The sequence below is a fragment of the Haemorhous mexicanus genome, chromosome 9 (assembly GCF_027477595.1).
Source record: "Haemorhous mexicanus isolate bHaeMex1 chromosome 9, bHaeMex1.pri, whole genome shotgun sequence".
Classification (NCBI taxonomy): Eukaryota; Metazoa; Chordata; class Aves; order Passeriformes; family Fringillidae; genus Haemorhous; species Haemorhous mexicanus.
This window is the reverse complement of record NC_082349.1, coordinates 13598891-13620264: the sequence shown is the minus strand read 5'-3', so window position 1 is coordinate 13620264 and position 21374 is coordinate 13598891. Positions and strand designations below refer to the sequence as shown.

At 37.2% G+C, this 21374-nt stretch overlaps 1 protein-coding gene across 13 annotated transcripts in view; it reads right to left on the bottom strand.

Moving 5' to 3' along the window:
• The window catches only part of ADGRL2 (adhesion G protein-coupled receptor L2), a 386374-nt gene that overhangs the window by 42870 nt on the left and 322130 nt on the right, over nucleotides 1-21374 (bottom strand). For all 13 annotated transcript variants that reach the window (XM_059854096.1, XM_059854098.1, XM_059854095.1 and 10 more), the window contains 2 exons: nucleotides 8162-8271; nucleotides 1780-2580 (listed from right to left, as the gene is read on the bottom strand). In XM_059854096.1, coding sequence (XP_059710079.1) covers nucleotides 1780-2580; nucleotides 8162-8271 — 911 coding nt within the window. The remainder of the gene's footprint in view (nucleotides 1-1779; nucleotides 2581-8161; nucleotides 8272-21374) is intronic.

Sequence of the window (21374 nt, the reverse complement as noted above, 5' to 3'; positions counted from 1 at the left end):
CTGGACCCATTCTTGCCTAGGTCTTGCTGGAATAAACAATTTCTGCTCCTGCCTTGCATGCCAACAAGAAATCCAGGAAGAGAAAAGGGTGCTGGTGGATGCCCAAATCCGGTTTTGAGAGAAGATGGGATGTGACCAGCACATACACTTTAACTTAAGATCCTGAAGACTCTCTCATAATAAAAACATTATGAAATGTCTGACTGGAGACATTTGGATGTTTACTAAAGTGAACGAAGGAATCCACAAAGCCTTTTCTGCCCTTCTTTTCCTTTACACTTTTTCTTCTAGGCAGTGACTTAAAGATTAGCTTTTTTCACAGTCACAGCAGCTGCCTGAGCTGCAAAAGCTACTTAGAGCCTGCACCTCCATCTTCTCCTCTTACTCTTAAAGCTTTGGAGAATTTAAAAAGCATCTTTGTCTCAGCTGAACTGAATGAAAAGTGGCATGCATGAGAATGTATGAAAATGAAAGCTTTAATTTTTTTTTAATTACACAGGTGGTTTATCTCTCTTCTAAGAGCAGCCCAAAGCCTCCCTGAGGAATAGTCTTCCTCAATGTACAGAGAGCAAAACTGGCCAGTTCCCCAAACACCTGTAACCCACCTGAGCCTGGCCAGGTATTCCCAGGGAGGTCTGTAGAAGACTGGACAGATCATCCATGGCTTTGGAGGTCACTAATGTATTGGTTCTACACCACCCTGTTCTGCTGCCTCACATGCAGTTTTGTACCTGGAAAAGCTATATGTGTGCTATTATAATTGTGTGCATAATACAGTTTGCACTGCTGTGCATGAATCAGCTGAAGCAGGACAGCTATTTTTCATGTGGAGAAGCCATTATTACAACTTTCTTGAAGTAGAAAAAACGGCTGCTAAACATGCATAGCAGTTAGATGAGAGAAGTGAAGTATTTCCTTCATTGCTAAAGCAGCTTCTGCTGCATATATCTCCCGCCACAGAGCATTTCTCCTGGTATTTACTCTCCTCTGTAGATGATAATATGTGGCTGTGCCTGTTCATGTCATTTTTAGGGATTTCTGGCATCTAAAGACCCCCCATTTTTCTTTTCCCTTTTGACAGTTAGTATCTTTCATTTTAGGAAGTAGTACTAACTTCTAGCAAGCTGGAATGCAATTGTAAGGGGCTTACTGAGAAATCCACTAAAAAGATGTCAGACAATCTCGTCTAACCCAACATTAGAAACTGTGAAAATAAGGCTGCAGAAAAATACTTATGCTTGGTATTGCACATTAACCCCATATGTCTCCTCTGGGACCTCCCAGCACATATTGCTCTCCACTGCTGGCGCCAAGAAGTTAAAAGGTCTGCGTGTGTGCTGCAATCAATTCAGAAGGCAGGTAACACCGAGCGGATGGGAACAGGCTTCTGGATCAGCATGAAGCAACTCCAACTCAGTTTAGCTATTGGAGTCAAACTGACTGATGGTACAAAGTAAATAATTCCCCAACTCATTCTCAACCGCAGAAAAGCTACGCACTTGCATTTAAAAAAGGAAAAAAAAGAAAAAAAGAAAAAAAAAGCAAAAAAAGAACAGCACGAGCGGGTAAACCAAATACAGTAATTCTATTTCTCTTCACAGGTTCTGCAAATTTGTCTTGCACTGCTGTAATGCTGCTCAGTTTAGCACAGCACAGACAAATAGCCCTTCCTCGCCTTTCTGTCATGAGCAAAATCTAAGACCAAAAATATCCTAACTTATTTCTCTGAATGGAAACACCAAGAGATCAAAAATGAGGGGAAAAAGAAGAAATTCTTACCTTGGGCAGGATCAGGCGGGCCAAACTCCAAGGAGTATCGCAGAATGAAGTTGTTATTCCACACATACAGCTGGTTGTCTCTGGGGTTGTAATCCACTGCGGCGATGTACTGGTACTGGTTGGGAAAAGGAATGTCCACGTGCTCGCCTCTGCTTAGCCTGGTGTTGTAGATGTAATCGATGGCGTTCCTGCCGGTCTCACTCTCGTTGTCCTGGTACACCGACCGCACCACGTACAGGACGCCACATATCATGAAAGCATTGGATGCTGCCCGCTTGTCGTAGGTCGTTTCCCAGGTGGCTTCGAAGCGCAGAGTGTAGGGGTTCAGCTGGCTGATCACTATCATCCCGTTGTTTTGTTCCGTAGCATAAATTACCCACAAGCCGTTTTCATCAACTGCCAAGTCAATATCAGTCTTTCCTCCCCATCGGTAGGGAGAGGTGTCATGGTAATTAGCATAATTGATTATGGCCTCTCCACTCTTAATTCTAGTCCTCAAGTCAAATTTTACTATGTTCCGAGTTCTTTCCTTGTTGAAAAAGACAGCTCCGTCATACACTACAAATCCAGTACCATCCACTCGGTTTGGGAGTTTGTACGTCGTCTGCTGGCGTCCGTTCTGGAAGTCCTCTAAAGAAGCATATTCAATCAAAGTATCCGTGCGATACGGAGTCCATGGCATGAAGTATATTTTATCTGCAGCCTGGAGAGGATCTTTGCACCAAGCACCTGCTTTTTGTTCAGCTTCATATAAATACGGTGAGTCCACAATTGCTTTCAACGTCCCCGGGCAAACAAAAACTAACAGTCACAGAGAGAAGTAAGACAAGAATTGTGTCAAATTAAGACCGTCTAATAATATAAATTTAAAAAAAAAAGAAAAAGAATAAACCAAAAAGGTAGGTAAATCATAATGACTGTGTCAGGAAGAAAAAAAAATCAATTTAATTGGCACTAGATTATACCTTATGTTGTAATTAATGCAATTATCACCCTTTATCATCCACTTTTCTTAAAGTTACCATGTTCTTGCTGTACCAGTATGGAAAGTGGATGGGAACTGTTTTCACTAGTACAGACCAAGGCTCAATGGCATACACAGACAGCTGAAAATGTAGAGCTACTCTTGCATTTTCGTTTCAGACTTTTAGTGAGTACACATTAACGCTCCAGAGCTTTTTACTGGTGTGCAGCAGAGTGCTAGGTCATTTCAGTCCAAAAAAATCGCATCGACTTGTTTAGAACTTTAAGAAGTGGTGAGGCTGAAAAAGGAGGTGCCTCGATTAAAAATAAAGGAACAAAACAAATCATCAGGTATATAGAGAAAGCAATTAGGAGCAGAGAAAACAAAACACAACCAAAGCAATGAATGAAACAGACCAGGAAACCCTGTAACCATGGCATGCTATGGAGAGGGTTCTGGAAGCCAGGCAAGATGACACTTGATTAACAAGAATTTACCCAAGGGTGAGAGAAAGAGAGGGAAAGAAAGACAAAGAGAAAGGGAGAGAAAAAAAGCAAGGGAGTCTTCCCTCCAGCCCAAGAACTTCAGACACTATACCCCGCCACCTACTTTAAGCAGCCAAGTCACTTTATTGCAAACAGTCGACTTCTTTATGAGGTGTACTTATGAGATCCTGCTGATTATCATAATATAAGAGTGTTGTGGGGAGGGGAAGGGAAGAGGTTAACATCCATAAGGCACATAACAAGGAGCTGGGGTTTGGACTGTATACGTTATTTACCTTTTTGCTCCACTTCTATTTTAAGCATCGGAAGAAAAATAAAAAAGTGCAAGGAAAAAAGAAAGAAGATTAACATAAATTGACTATTAGACTAAAAGATTAAATTAGTAACAGACGCTAAATATAGGGAGAATAAGAACTGCACTATATTGGATAAAGAGAAACAGACAACAGGATAACCTAGCAGGAGAGAGATTCTACGGTTACGCAAATGAACATGGATCAATCATTTCAGTAGATTAAGGAGGGAATACAGATATGTTGACATGTAGTTTCACTTAGTGAACCTGAATAAATAATGAATTACTTTACTAATACATGCTATATATACTCTTCTTCTTCTAAAAGCATAATGCTAATCAAGTTGGTTTTTAAGCAACATATTAATTTATCATATATGTGCAAGTGCACATATACATATTGCATTAATTGATAATTAGAAATCTAAAATTCAGTACATTAATTATATAGGTTTGCATATGTGATTATTAAACCTCCCCCATCTTTGCCCCAGACATTTCCCTGCTTTTCTTTCTTGTAAAGAAAGCAGCTTGCACACTTTGGGTCTCCTTAGGCTGTATTTTATTTGTTTTCCCGAATGTTAATCTTGAGAACTTTTGCCACTTCTTAGTCTATAACTGCAAAATCAGACTAGAAGGAATAAGCAAAAACATCTAGAAAAAAAGAAGCAAAAGCACAGTAAGCAAGAGGAAAAGAGAAGAAAAAATTAACAATTAGCTCATTCAGATATTCTCCAGCATCATCGATTAAGCCCGAAACAGCAAGCTAGTATGCAAGGACAGTATTGTGTTTAAAACAAACATCCATCCTGCCACCATACATGGGAAACATAAACTGAACCCAATTAATAAAGTTATATTACTATAGCAATTTTTCCCCCAGGAAATTTTAAGGAAGTTACAAAAAGATATATAGCTGAAGCTCAGCTAGTAAATAGCTTTTCAATAATTATTTGCAATAAAACCTATTTCATATACTCTGTGGCCTTTGAAGTATGCTCCCTCGGTTTCATAAAATGACCTGGAAAATGACAGATGTACCAAGCTGTGTAACAGTAGCTGCTGAAACCAGGGAAGTGTATCAAAACTATTTGCACAGCTATTACATTTTCAGTATTACATTATCCTGAAAAATGCCTTCGTATGTTTCATATAAAGTTTTGAATTTTCAGTTTCATTTAATAAAATTACATATGATTATTCTGGGAATGATATTGGCTGATCTGATCGAGTGTTTCTTCAGGAAACAATTCCAAAACCTTACAGGGGAACCAGAGGGTGTCAATATTTTCAAAATGAGAAGTAGTTTTCCTAGCCTTTGTACTGTTATACATCTTTAGGTAAAATACTCATTTTTCTGTAATTTGTAATTCTGGATTTATCCGAGTAAACAGAAGATGTATTCTGAGGTGAATTCTTGGGTTTCACCATTAGTATTAATGACTTTCAGACGATTCTGTTTGTGAACTCCTATGCATGTGCTTATTTCTCACCAAAGAGCAATATTGATACTGTACCTGCTTAGAGTTAGTAATAGGAGACGGGGGAAAAGATAGGGATAACTAAAATCATTACTGGCATGTCTGCTCTGCATGCACTGGTGTACAGCTGTACATTTTTCAGGGACAGATGGGCTTATTGAAATAAACAAATGCTGCAAAGTCCAATCAATACACAGAGAGAGAGAATAAAACACTTTAAAATGTTTTCCATTGAATTCCTGAATCCAAAATAGGCTTAAAATAAAAATGCACAGATATACAAAATGGCACTTTTGATGTTCTTTATAAAAGGGCTGGCTTCTGTTAGTCAAAGTGCCAACGCACATCGTGAAACATAAAGTGAGAGAAATGTCAAGTATAGTACTCCCAATCTCTTTGTAATTTAATTGATAGCACTCCTACTATTTCAGGACAAAGCAATGTCTATCAAATTTGTCTGGAATTTTTGTTCAAGATCCAACTGAGTATCTGAAAAGTTGTTTTGTTGTTTTGTTTTTTTCACTTTGAGTTGCAAAAAAGGAAGCATTTATTAAGTACTTTCAAACTTAATCAAATTTGCAAAATGAAGTACTTTCCCATAAGCAAAGCAGCTATGTATTTCTGGAGGCCAGCAAGACATAGAGGAGCTCATAAACTGCATTTTGTACAAGGGTGACAACTCCAGTGCATAAGAGCTCTCACCTTTCACCACAAAACCTATTAAAATTGTCATGAACTGAAAGCTACCACAGTGAGTATTGCAAATTTTTCAGTCATGCAGTAACTGAAAATGAAATTCATGAAATAAATGAACTTTGGTTAGAAGTGCTGTGATCACTAAACTCCTCCATTCCTGGGCCCACCAAAGCTTATCCTACCTTCCTAAGAAGTCTCTTACACTGATACAGCTGCTATTTGCAAATCTAATTACTTCAGTCATTCTGTAAATTTAGATAAGGAGCTCTGGAACAAGCAAGGAAATAAAATTTCGATTTGGTAACTGGAGTTTAGCAGGCATCAAAAAAAGACTTGGAAAAATAACAAGATAGGCTTTGTGGGACAGGGAAGAAAGAGAGTCAACAATCAAAATGGCTAGTGAAGCACAATGTGATTTGAAACCAATCTTCAAAACTCATTTTAGTAACTGGCAATCTTTTTGATGACTGCTGGTAATGGCAGGTGATGTATCTTACAGTTCTGGAATTGGGTAGCGTCATCACTGTACATGCTGCAGTTGACAAACTCCAAAAGTTATAGACTTTGAAAAACAGGAAAGTATCCAGAATCCTGAATTATGATAGACATGGAATTACAGAGTTCAAAGGGTAGGCCAATGCAACTGACAAAAACAAACACTTTAAAATTAAAGTAACTACAAGTTAGAGTACAGGGTAGGCCGCGCTGTGGCACTATACTTCTGAAACTGGAAAAGAAAAGATTCCTGGAGATAGCAATACCCAATCAGTAGAACATATCCACACTTCTCTTCCTAAAACAGCATAAGAAATTATGTTTGAACATTATTTGCATTACATTTTTTCCTCTATGAGCTAGCCTACTGGAACTGGAAACGTAACTTCTTGTCACTTGACTGACCTCAGGTTTTGGAATCAGATGCACTGCCCTCTTTCTGAGAATTTGGAAATGAAAATAGTGCTAAAGCAGAAGTGGTCTTTGTGGAACAAAACTTTGGTTAGATTGGGGTAAGACATCACTCCTCAAAAGTGGCACAAGAAGAAAAGTTACAACAAGCCACCAATACTACACACAGGAGGAATGGCACTAGGGATCACTGTTTGCAGTAGGCTTCCAAACCTACAAATGGTACAGGGAAAAAAATCAGCAAGCAACCATTTCACAATGACACAGCAGAAATGAAGAAAAAACAGATGATCTGTGCTTGGCCTTTAACAACAGTGAAGGTTCAGTATGGTGAAGCAGTACGGAGTAGTATTTCAGTTTCAGAATTCTAAATTTTGCAGAAAACAGTATGGACAGTTTTGGCATGGCTTTGCTTATGCCAGAACTCATTTCCTTCCTTTTTCAGTATATACTGTCACCACAGTGTTTTTGCATCTCAGACTTGGCCTGTTTCCTGTACCAACAGAAAATACGACTTTGGTTAAGAATTACTGCAGATCAAGAAATTCATGCCTAATAATAACTCAGGGGGATGATCAGTGCACTGCTCAAATTCCATTGCAAGCACAGCTATTTCTCTGTTGAGTTACGGGACGGGAGAAGTCACTGCAAAGAATGACCTTACGAGAAAGCAAAACCAGTTAAAAGTGTCGAATCTGCAGAACTTTCATGAACATGCATGCATGTCAATAAAAAAAAGCATTAATTATCGCAAGGAAATAAGAAGTACGTCTAAAGCTACTGAATTTTGGCATTATAAAGAATGTTGTACAAAACTGCTGAAGTAGCGAGAACTTCACATTTTTCTATCTCATCATGAGTTCACTATTTACTTTGTTTTCAGTGAAAAACTCTATTTTGCTAGCTGATTCAAGACACGACTGATATTTTGTCTTTCAATTAAAAGCGAACATTTCTTTCTCACTCTTTTCCCCTTTGCTTTTAAAGAACACAGTGTGAGTACCTTATTAAATGAATTATTCACTCTGAATCTGCGTTCATTTATAACGAAGCACAAAATCCTTTTACAATGTCCCCCAACTGGGTCACTTGCCTCTGAATGTCAGTGCTGGGTTTTGCTGTGCACCCAAAGTCACCACAGCAGCAGGTAGCCTTTCAAGTAGATCATGATTAAAATTGAAGTCAATTCCTGCTTTACAAGTCTGTGAGCCAAGCCAATTTGTCAGCAACTGGTTGCGGGCAAAAGTACAAATTTCTATCTGGCCTATTGAATAGCTAATTTGAGTTTGTTTTCTGGAAAAACAGTAGCCTTAAAAGCCAAACACTTAAGAACACAGACAGACACTTGGCCAGCATCACACCATGGCTTCCTTCCACACTTTGTGAAGCTAATTGGAGGCCCTAGTCTGCAAGTGCTTTGCATGCATAATGGGTCCATGGGCCATAAACATATGCTTCTTTTCCATGTAACAGCACTCCAGCTTCAATTGTGAGGGCCAGAGGAAGTGAGCAAGAATAAAAAGATTATACTTACTGTAAGGAACGCATTCATACTGAACTTCTAGATATTTGTATGTTCCAGGACAAGGATCAGGAAACACATCTGACCCAGTAACTACTATACACTGTGTTCGGTTGTTGCACCTGTAATGGGAAAAGAAAGCAAGCTAATTAATTTAAAATTACATTTAATTTGCTAGTTCATACTAAAGGACTACATTCAGTGCTAACTCTCTTCACACTTGGGCAGTTCAATCCATAAAACAACAAAGTTAATTAATACTAATTAGCTAAAGTCCAAAAGAAGACTTCAGGACAATATTTTAGTTCAGGCTCTATACTTAAAAATTTGGGGATCGATGCTATCTTAACTGTTCCCACTGGTAGAGACAGCTGTATCAAGTACCAAGTTTAGACTGATTTGATACTACTGCTCACTAAAATAAAAATAAAATGCAAAGACGTTATGATTGAAAAAAAGTGCAATTTTGAATAATGTATAATAACAACAATGAGTAATTCCTTCCATCTTTAGAGACATACATCCTGCTGAATGACTTTAAATCTCAGAGAGATTTTTCTTGTGATTCGAGGAAATTATTTTGGTTAGAAGTGCTATTGTAGAAAAAGAATATTAGCATTTCCATTTTAATTATTTTAGGAGCAATTGGTGGACTCTGTTAGGCTACAGGAAGCAGTAAAGAAAATTAATTCAGATGTATTTTTGAGGAGACTGAGACATAACAATTATTTGCATAACAATGAAAGAAAATGCATTTTCATACAAAGAAAAACTTTATTACAATGCCTCTAATTGTGAGAATCTACTGAACTTCATGTTTTTGAAGGGTAATAATAATAATAATAATAATAATAATAATAATAATAGATTTTAGACTACTATTATTTTTTCCAGAACAAAAAAAAAAACAAACCCAAAAACCCAAATATTAGCTTGGAAGTTAAAAGTGAACAGTCACCTAACCTTGAAGAGATGGTCAAAATGTAATACAGGAAAACAGTCACAAGGAAGAGGAAGAAAAAAAGGCAAGGTCAGGGAGTTTGGTGACTAACAGGGAAAGAGCTTGGCTGATCTTCTCAGGGGTTGGTTTTGTTTGTCAGCAAACTGAATAACAGAAGTATGAACTGAAGTAATAGACTAGCCTTTGACTCCAGCTGTACATCAACTTCTCTATTGCCCTACTTCTTCCCATTCTCCTGAATACCACATAACCCGAGCTAAAATAATCTGCCTTGTATCAGTGGCTTTCCCCAGCTGTACAGCACCAACAGCTATTAGAATAATTCATGCTACCTCATAAAAGGTAGAGAAAACATATTCAAAGAACTTGATTATAAATTACTTCCTTTTTTATACAGTAATCAAAATAGCACAGAGCCAGTCAGGACATGCTGTGCCTCTCTGCTGAGCAAACTCAGAGACAAAAGCTCTCTAAGTTGATCTGTTAACTCTTCTTTTCTTTTTCCTCTTTTTAAAAATTTTTAAATAATTTTTTAAAGTTGCTTATTTCTAATATCATAAGCCTCATAATTGCAGAACTGATGGAAATAGTCAGGGATTTCTGATATATACACAGCCATGGATACAGATAGGTGGTGGGGATTCATCTGCCACCCTTTCCAGAGGGCAAAGCCAGGTCCCCTGCACAGCTCTTGCACAAATAATGCCACCCCACTCCCACCCCAATGGCTCAGTCAATCAGTGCAGCAGCTCTGCAGGACGTCAGAGAGTCTGGAACGATTCTGACACACCCAGTGGCTTCAGACCCAGGCTGAAGTGGTGAAATGTGCACCCAGCTTGCTGAGAAAACCACTGTACTCAGTGTGTGAAATGTGAAAATGTGCACACAGCCCCTCCCATGGAGGACAGAGTGCTGCTGCTGCTGCTGTATGTGGTGTAGATGAAGGCTGTAGAAGCAGGAGAAGGCAATGTGGCCCCAAACCTCACAGGCCTCTTTGCAATATCCCCAATACAGGTGTTTGTATGTGCCACACCTTAGGTACACCAACCAGCATGAGAAAATCTGGGATGTAAGATTTTGTAGCAAATTTCTTTAAATTTGCATTTCTTTTGCAAAAATCTTATGCTGACGCCAAAGTAATTCCTATAAGACTTCTCCTAGTGCATCTTCAGTATGATGGCTTCCACAGCTTTGAGCTGTATGAAAATTTTATTTTATACTCAAATGAGCAGCAATTAAGACAGAATTATTTATTTGTTACAAAATAAAATGAGTACATGCTTGAGAATGAAGCTAACCAAGGTCATATTTAGCGGTGAGAAAAAGATAGACTAATTTCCCTGTGAAGAGCTGTTTTCTTCAGTTTCATTTTCTCCCAGTAAAAGATTCATAATGCTGCCATCAGCCAGGAAACTGAGAAGAACTCCATTCTAGGTTTTATCAAAAGGATTTGTAATAATAATTCAGAAGAAAAAGCAGGTTTTTTTCTTTGCACAGTAAGTGTCAGGCAAACTTCCGTGTTTACAGAAAATTGATAACAATCCAAAAACTTCTGACAATTCTTTTATGAAAAATTTCACCTGCTGTGCAAATGGTCACCTTTTGCTCCCCTATGGCCAAACCCAAGACCACTGTCACAAAGCAATGAGTTATGTCCACTGCTGCAGTATACAGCAGTGCTAGCAGGCCCACCAGCACTTCCCCCAAGAAGTGGAATTACTTGAATAACTACATGAATAGTGTATTTGTGCTTTAAGTTATAGGTTTGCACATTCAAATCACTGATTTTGCTGCACTGTTGGCTGTATTTTATAAAACCTGAGTAATTTACATACACTTCTAAGATTTCAAATTAAAGACACGTGTTTAGGATATTCAGAGTTTAAAAAGCTGACATTCAGGTAACAATTTTTTACAATATTTAGAGGTCATATTTCCATTAGAGTGAGACTTTTAAGAAAAACCAACAGCAACTATTGTACCTGCCAATCCTAATTCATGGGTTACAGAGAAGAGATGAAGAATAATGATGAATTTTGTGGAGGTAATTCTGAGACAAGTAATTCAGGGAATTTATATTATCACTACTGTGATTTGTTATCTGAATAAATTAAAGCCTTCTGTCTGCTGCACTGTTTTTCTCTGTAAAACCAGGGATACTTCTCTGTTAGCTATTGGCCTATACTTCTGCTACTATCTGCAAAAATCCATTTTCCAAATTGGTAAGTGTTTCAGTTGAATTTCTTAAAGACAAGAAGCCCCAAATTCTGTAGCACATTGGATAAAAGAGACTCCTCTCTGCACAAATAGCCTCAGACAGCAGATTATCCTACATGGCTACAGATTATCAAAGCTACCTCATCACTGCCACAGCAGAAATTTGTATTTTAAGAAATCTTTACACTTAGGAAACATTGTGCTTGAAGAAGAGGATATTCCACTGTTACAGCCTTAAATCTGGTGACCCATTTCTTTTTGTAATGGGCAAACACCTTTTGTGTCACAGGATTCTCCAAAACAAGACTATTGTAGAAATAAAGTGCCTTGGAAATTGCAAAAATTTCAAAATTAGGAAAAAAAAAATTAAAAATCCAAACCTCAAAAACCTGAACTGGTGAATAACTTGGAGTCCCTCATTCATTTTAACCAAAGTTATTTTTTCTACATGATATATTGTTACTTTGTTCTCTCTATTCAAACTCTTTCAGAATTGTTCTAATGAAGGTGTGATACAAACCAGCTGTAATTTCTGCAAAGTAAAGAAGACAAATCACAAATACTCTGGTGTTTCAGTGTTTGTAATCTAGTGTTTAAGGTCTCTGTAGGTTTTAAATACCATTTAAGTGTTCTGCAATCTACCTCACTGCATACTTCCCCAGCATATGTTAAAATACAGACATTTTCAGAGGATTATGCACAATCTTAAAATTCATAGGATTGCACACTGAGAAATGTCTTCACACTCAGGAAGAATTCATAATATTCACAAAGATGCAATGACTTTGTCATTTACAAGGAAATACAGCAGATCAGCAAAGAAGTCTGTATAACCCAGTAACAGTTAACTTAGGAAAGGTAATGTATGAATTAAAATTGAAATGCTAGTTAGAAAAAGACTAACTGTAGTGATGAAAGAATAATAATTCAGGTTCTTGTGATAGCAGCAACAACAGTTTTGCAAGGGGAAATGCAGGAATTCTCACTATTCTCATGAATGCAAGGAGCAATTGTGTACTCTGACACACGTTTCTTCTGTATTTTAGTATGAATGAAGAAAGGTTACATCTTCATAATGCACATGCATCACTTAGAGTAATCTAAAAATCAAATGGAGTGTTTAATTAACAGTTACAGTATAATGTCTGAACTCCTTTCACCTCAGGAAGAAGACTGTGCAAATGAGGAATGGCCTTTCACATTTCAGATGAATACAGAAAAAAAAAGGAAAGTAAAGCAGCTCCAGCAGGGCTGGTATTATCTTCTGCTCATGATGTAGCCCTGTCTCTGCTGCTTCCATCCTCTCTGTTCAGCTATAAGGACATCTGCATTTTCCATGATAATTTGTTTGTATTTCAACTCTAATCTTGACTTGTACAATTCCCAACAAATTGCTTTTGCTTTTTTTTTTTATTATTATTATTACCTTATGCTTATTATTGCACTTTTTCATGTGCAATGTATGGAGATGAGATTCCATGTGCAATCTATTGTGCGAGGTGTTTTAATCAATAATCTTGTTCTGCTGATTAAGCAGGGGCTTCTGTTTTGGCAAGATAACATTAGTTTCTCCTGTCATGCTCCCAAAGCTATTGGGAATCTTCAGCAGATCATTAGATATGCTACAATAAAGCTTTGGTACATTCTCTTTTCTTTCTTAAATTGCTTCTTCACTGTCCTATCATTCCCCGTCACTGCTGGCACTGCATTATTATTACAGCTCCCCTGAAACTTGCACTAGAGCTATGTCTGCAGGCCATAGGATGCCATTTTCAATTGAAGCTTCTGCTTGAAAATATAAATTAAGAAAATTTCATTATCTCCTGCCAAGGGCCATTATTCACCATTGTTCTAAGGAAGATTAAAAACGCACAATCTATGGACTTGAACAAATACTCCAGCATTAAAATGAAAACCACAGTGTATCATGACTGGACCAGAAAGTGAAGCACTGGGATCTGAGAAACAGATTCTGGAAAGACATTAGCACTGCATGGATCAAAGCAAGTGACTGAGGGAAGAGGTCATCTCTGTGGGCAAGTCACATCTGACACAGAAAGATACAAACAGATCCTTAACAAGTGGTTCTTGCAGTTTGCAAAAATAATTTATGTATGAAATAATGTCTGCATTGCAATGTATCCTTCAAATGCTTTTGTTTTGCATACAGCACTTTGTCATAGATAGTAACATGGAAGAAACATCATGCTATTTTATAAAAGGTATGGACTAACGTATAGCCAGAAAAAAACCTATCAAGATAATTTAGGTTATTCCTAATGCTGTATTTTTGTGAAAGTAGTGTTTCCTTGAGTAGGGCGAAATGCAAACACAGTCACATGTAATTCATTATTAAAAAAAAAAAAAAAGATACACTATAAATCCACATCTAGTAAGTAAAATTAATTTTTTAGTAACATTGTTGATACATTAAAAAAACTATCTTGGTATGTTTTGAAACTTTCAAGCCAGTTCTGATGATATTTCTCTTTCAGCATATTGATTAAACACTTAAAAGCCAGCATGATGGCATGTTCCTGCATATCGCCTGCAGCAACCTGCTTAAACACCACTCGAGGCACGTAAACTCTGAGCTGCAGCACCACATACTCCATATGGTCTTCTTGTTCCTTATTCACCCTGGGTGAGCTGCACTCTGAGTGAAAAGATATGGGAATACGGGATGAATGCACTTCATGTGATGACTTACACTGAAAAATTCCTGAACCTCATTACCCAGAGTAAGTAGCTGTCTTTACAGCTGTATTCCTAATGGTCTACAACTGCCATGTGAGATGTGGTTTTGCTTTTGTATGAATATTCACTAAACCTCTGCTGCTGTCATTAAATGCAGTTAAAGATATATGAAGACATCAGATACTACCTAAATGCTATGTTTTACTGCAAAACTTACATATAAAATAGAGAACAGAGATCTTATTTTAGGGGTGTTTTGGTACATAAGTATGCACAAAGAAATGCCACAGTAGATAAATGTGAAGGCATGTATTTAAATTCTGAGTTTCAAATTCACCTCACAAGCCATACATTATTATGTACTGAGATCTAATGAGTTAGCAATTTAAGCCAAACCAAAGCCTGGAACAAAGACCTGCTGAGAAAATCCAGCCTTCCTGTAAAGCCTGGATTTGAAGAAGGATTGGCCAGCCCTCACTGCTGTTTCCACAGTGCTCTACCCTTCCCATGCAGGATGAGTGAGTGCACACATCCTACAGAGCCACACACCCCTAAGGATAGATCTATAATCTTGGGACTGGCCTGACACACTGACAATGTTTCTTATTCATTTGTAAGATTTTCTAAAAATTATTTTTAAGTTAGAAGCCCCAAAACCATTATAGGGGAATGAGCATGCAAAAATGAAATAGCACCTATTTTACTGAGCTCAAAGAGGAAATGGATTTAGTGGGCTGTGCCTGGTAGTTTTCATTATCTAAAAGAAAAAAGGAGATACATGAGCAGGTATGACAGCAGAATTTGGCCATAAGAGCTCTGTCTAGATACTGGTGACTCACCTATGACCGCTAAAGCAGTGAGGCATCCTACAACTTGGTTTGAAAATCCATGAACTGGCCCTAGGATTTTCTATGCACTTGGCAACGTGACCATTACAGTAATAAATCTGGGGGATTTGGATGAAAAATATTTGAGGCGTGTTTTTTCCCTCCATTTTCTTTTAAAATATAATATGGATGATTTGTTGAATCTTCCTAATTACGAAGTAAACACATACAAGGAAGGTAAATAGTGTATAATTAATATTATAGGAGAAGGTGCCCCATAGCCTTGTTTCCATTTGCCCAATAAAAAATTGCAATAATATTTAATTGTGCTTTCTTTATACAATGTAATCTTGTGGGAGTCTAAGGGTACACATTAAGCATAAATCTCCAAATAGACAATAAAACACAGCATAAAATATGCAACTCCCATAGGCCTTTTCTTAGAATTACTCAGTCTGATTCACTGTCAATGAATGTGTATCAGACTTGTATGGCAAAGTCATTTAACTATATTTCTTGCTTTCAACCTCTTCTTACAACTTTAATACATTTAGTTATGACCCATTTGCCTTTTAGTATTCATGTCTCTAAGTTCAAAGCAGTCACTGTTAAAATGAGGAATCTTCTCACTTACATCTAAGCTATCAGAAACAGTTTTTCTTGTTACAGTTCATACTTGTTCTAATACTTTTCTTATTGGTGTAAATGCTATTATTATGGGGTTATCATTAAGCTGAAACTGGAGCATCAGATAAAAGAGGGAGAGGAAAAAAAAAGAAAAGAAAAAAAAAGGGAATTCCAGCGGAATACATAACTCCTGCTTTCGCTCAGTATTTTTAGGTGCATTTATAATCCTGCTTTTCTATCTCTACTACTTTCTACCACATATACCAAAGGCCTACTAAGCCAATCAGAGTTTGTGAGGAGATGGCTGTTAATCAAGGACAGTAAAAGTAAGTATCAAAGATGCAATGAGGTATGCAAAGTAAATGGAACAATCTCCTGGTGAGGTCTGCGTAGGTGCAAACCCAATCCTTGTAACAGTATGAAGCAGAAGAGATCTGTTCTTTAGAGAAAATGTTTCTAATGCAACCCCACCTGAGGAATAAGAAATGGAAATACAGTAATTTTCATAATAATAATAATAATTGTCATATTATTTATGTGCATGCCTATTTGCAAGCAAGCTGCAGCATGGGATTACAGGCAGTGTACATCTTAGAACACCAACTAAGCCAAGCAGATCTGCACTGCTGAAAAGTAATAAGTTCAAAAGATCCAATTAAATGTTTCACCATTTAGACAAAATAAATAGCCTGCAGCTATGCTTACTTCCTAATGAAAACTTTAGTAGTGCAGCATCGTCGTATCTGAGCAATTTGCACAGATTATTCACACCGAATGAGCACGAGTGCAGCATCATGCCTTGTGCATTGAGCAGGTTTCAGGGGAGAAACGTGGGGCTTTAAATAAACCCAGAGCTTTACGAAGGGGCATTTATTTCAGAGGCACAGTGCTAGAGCAGAGCTATAGAAAATCCAAGAGAAAATCCTGAAGCACAGTGTCTGATCCTTAGGAATAACACTGCAACAGACTTGCAGGAGAAGAGACTACCAGGCAGAGAGTATAGGATAACAGTAAAAACCCTTTAGAATTCTTTTTTTGCAGCACGGTTGATCTTTTTTATCCATGGCTTGGCATGCACCATATTCATAACGTAGTTAAAAGTTATGGAACTCAAGACAGCTTCTGAGTCATTATTAAATGAGTAACTTGAAGAATTACAATATTGAAAACATGTAGCCTTATCCTTCACGTTAATTTGCACCGATCTGAAATACATTTTTAACAATCACCCACTTTAATTACTAAAATAAGGCGTTTTAGATGACATGATGTATGATTTGTTACTGCAACTTCTGAAATAGAAGCCTTCGTACACTTTCAATGCTCACACTTCCACCAGACCTCCAGGCCTGCACAATGCAAATTCAGCTTGATTTGCTATCGGTCTCCTGAGTTTAACACATCTCTTCTGCATACAGAAATGCATACTCAACAAAAAAAAACTATTTTGCCTCTAACAGGAAATTAAGATTTAGTCATTTTCAGAACTGGCCACTGGGACAACCAGATTCCACAGAGTCCTTTGGTTTCCCTGTGCAACAGGCAGGCTGAGGACAACTTCACAGGGGGCACGCAGTGGGCGCAACCCTAACTCAACTTTAACACATGCATTCACCTTGAATAATTAAAAATCTTATAGCCTGTATCAATTAGGAGAAATTATTTATAAAAATGTTCACCTATGGCAGTTAGCATATGGAAAAATGATCATATTTTTAACAAGGGAAATGGGAAATCGCTATGGGATGCCCTACTTAGATTAAATTAGCAAGATCTTGTTATCAGACCATATAAAAGATACACCATAATAAGATGTGACCTTGCAGAACCTTGGAGCCAATCCGTGATTTTTCCCCTATAACCCTTCCTAATTATCTGCAAAGTTACAGACCCTTTTGTGTCAGGCTATTTTTCTGTGAATAGTGAGGGGTTTTGGGCTTTTAAATATTTAATTAGTCTTCTGAAATGAGAATTGTTGCACATGCCAACTGCTTCGATTTTCAAACTGTGTTCATCCTAATTATGTTCAGATTTAGATTGGTCATCCCAAACCTCTCACTCTTGTAATTATTTACTCCTTAAAGATCATTCAGCAGAGAAATATTTTTCACCCTTATGGCTCTTTCTTTCCACAAATGGCTTTTCTGGTCCGTTAATTACCCACTCAGAGGATTAGAGTTTGTAATAATGCAAGAGATCCTGCATGTAAGATGAGTTTTACAGGGTGAAAAAGAATAAATTGTTTTTTGTAAACTTGCCTTGGGGAATATCCCCTTTTTGGGTTATTATTTTCATCAACAGAGGCCATGTGCCCACTGCTGCATATCCACCAACTCCATAGGGCTGCAGAGTGACTCATTTATACAGCTCAACAGAACTCAGAGTAAAATGCTGAGCAAGAGGCAAAAGACAATTTGGTTATTTTAAGAGATTTATAAAAGTGCAATCTGCTAGCAAGAAGGTACAGTCCTTTTCCTCATAATTTTTACAGCAGATTTCATGGCCTCAAAGTTACGTGTATTTAACTGATAAGTAATAAGTAATAATAAAATTACAACTTTTCTCATTTCATCTGCTGATTTTTTCCAGAAGTGTCCCTTGGTAGATCTTTAATCAACTCTGTAACAGTGGTGTCATTTCCTATTAAAATGTGTCTGAGAGTCCTCACTACAAGTACTTTTATTTCTTCTGAGAGGAATGCCTGTCACAAAAGCACTGTTATTCATTAGAATATGAATATATATATTCCAGTGATGTCTGGATCTAATTATCATCTGGAAAGCTTGCAGAGCTTCCAGGTACAGAACTTCCCCTGCAAAAGCATGTTGTTCTAACTAGGAAAGCACAATCCCACTTTTTCTTTGCAATCCAAAGTTAAGGGTTTAAGTTACTGATTTGAAGTGTGCACTCTCTGCTTCCTGGAACTTCCAGTTTTGAGCCCAAGAAAGTTTAGAGGACTGCTTCGGTTTGCTCGTTCCCACATCTGCAAAAATCCTCCCTTTTCTGCAGTAGGTTTTTACACAAGCCAAGCAAATTCACCACTGAAAAACATTCATCAGAAAATTCACTGGCTTCACTTTGTCAATGCACAGGTAATCTTTAATTGTGTCAAAAATATTCATGATCTAATCCTTTTATGAAACTGTCTACCACTGAAGGAGACTCGTGTGCCTGCACAATTAAAAACCGCATGTTAGCCATACATAATGCTATGTTACATTTGATGCAAATCCCTTACTATTGAAATAAGCACTGGGCTGACAGCAGGAAGTGGCTGATAAGAAAGCAACAAGGCACTGCTGATGGCATTCATGATAAGTGAGCTCTAACTCATATGTGTTCTGTCTACAGTACATTACCCAAAGTGCTCCTGTTTTAAATGTGACTCCAGGAGGTGTTCTTTTGCTGTATCTCTGTCAAAAAGGCAGCAAAATTATCCAAGAAAGCTAAATACACAAAGCAAATTATGTTTTTCATACCCACCAGTGATGCTGGCACCAGAATAATATACTGAAAGTAATATCACTGCTGCTACCTCCTAGATGAGAAAACACCTACAGTTTCATGAGTGTAACAGTAGAGTTGAACTCAATGTCTGTAATAAATTCAGTAAACAGGGAAAGATTATGGGTTCAGAACTGTCACGTTATTGCTACACTCACAATTCAGCCTAAAAGAAAGCATTTAATAGAGCACAAACTCTTGAGTTATGGCAAAACAATTTTATAGTGCTGCAAAAAATGTGTGTATTAAATACATTTCCAAATTATATAGATGTATATCAACATAATAGATATACATCCTTCATTATACAGATGTATATCACAAGTAGCAAGGTATCTGAGAAGCAATGAACAGTAAGGTTTAAGATCACAGATTACTACTAAGAAAGGAACATAGATGCCTTTGCCCCTACAACAGCAAAATACACATCTTGCCAGATGAAACATTGCACAGGTTGGTGTCACTGACGAGTAAGATGGAGGAAGCTTCCTCCAAGGTGTTCAAGGGGCATGACTTTGCTCAGAGTAGCTTGCCAAATTAAATTATTTTTCTGCCTAATTTCTTCTCTTGTTTTTCTGTTTTGCATGTGTATGTGTGTGTGTAGTAGAACTATTTGAAATTCAAAGGTTCCTATAGTTACTGTATTACCGGGTAAACCTGAAAAAAAAGGCTTTCAATAGTAAATTTGTAGCAAAGCTTCGGTACTCTAAGTGTATTGTAAATCAGGTTGGACACGGAAATAAATTCCTCGTGGTAAGAACCTTTCCTTCCCATTGATACGTCTACAGAGGGCTAAAAATATCCTGAATATTGAGTATTCGGTCTATGTAACACTCCTAAGACTGCATTAACTTCATTGCAATAACTTGTTTTATAGGCTCAGTTCATCATGACCTATAAAATGTTAAGCTGAAGTGCTTTAAATATCTGCTAACACCATGTGCAAGCCTGGGAGTACAAGGCACTGTGCTGTGAAGCGGCAAAGACAGTGCTCTTCTGAGAAAGTAGCACGCACTCTTATGTCACTGATATAAACAGGGTAAGCCTGCTAAATAATGTATGAAACAGGCAGCCAATCTTTATATAAAGCAGGAATTCTAGCTGAATTCTTTGTGTGATTTTATTTTACCAGTATGACATTAGTTGTTTAGATTGCTTCCTAAAAACCATAGAAGCTGAGTATCATACTAGACTAAAGGACATACATGCAAACTCCTTTCATTCATAGTTGTTACATGAAGAGAAAAAAAATAAAAACTTCTTTCAGTTGTGGTAGTAGCATTTTTCCTAATTATTGTTCTGCAATATGGAGAAGATAAAATGGAAAGAGGGAAATTATCTATGTCTTTCAGTAATCATGGCCCACTTATTAAGCAATTAAATCGCAATTTTATTATTAGAGAGGAAAAAAAAATGCTGTAAAATAGCACCATTGCTTGTATCTTTGATCCTTAAACTCTTCCATTTCAGCAACCTCATTAATGTCAAAATACCACAAATATGGCCATCCCTTTTTAGAATGTATACTCTGGGCACAGGCAGAATCTATGGGATTCAATAAAGAAGACTTTTCTTGTTGAATACAACTAAAAGCTTAATTGAGCCACAAAGGTCAGAAGGTTCTTTTTATTGTAAGTAGGAGATTATTCTGTGGCAGAAAGACATTTACAGAATATGAGATCTGCTAATTTCTCCACTACTCTGTAGTTTTTAATTTTTAAACCCATGTTACTCTTCTGTTTCTTTCCTCTGAATTAAACATCTTCACTGTAATAATTTTTAAATTCCATTTCCTTTGTGTTACTAATGAAAACTTTTCACTTTCATGGCTACTGCTGACTTTTAACACTAGAAAGTACTCATAATTTACTTACATATATTTAATTCATGATCTATACCCTGCTCTGCCCATCTTCATGTACCTATTCCATGTCAGTTCTGTTTACTAAGTGATATTCAACAGATTTCCTACAGTGCAATGAACCTTAACAGGCAGCTTTTAATTGCCTCGCGTAGGAAACCACATCACTATTAATTCCACAGCAAAAGTATAAAATAAAACTATTGCTTCTCAGACTCTAGAGCAATTAGACCTCTCGGCTATTTGGCTAACTCTGCTTCATGATACCCAGTGCAGTTAATTATATTTTTTGATGTTAATAGTCTCTGTCAGTTTCAAGCATAACTCCTCTTTGATGAATATTTAAATTATATTTGAATAAAAAAATAATCTTGGTTACATTTCATATTCAGCAGTCATCACAGCTTAATAAAGGTCTCCTCAGAAAGGGTTGAGATAAATGGCTATATGAACACATGTATAAAGTCCTAAATCAACTTATCAGATAATGTAGCTGTTTTGGCTAAGTATTATAGAGGTTTTATGGGGGTG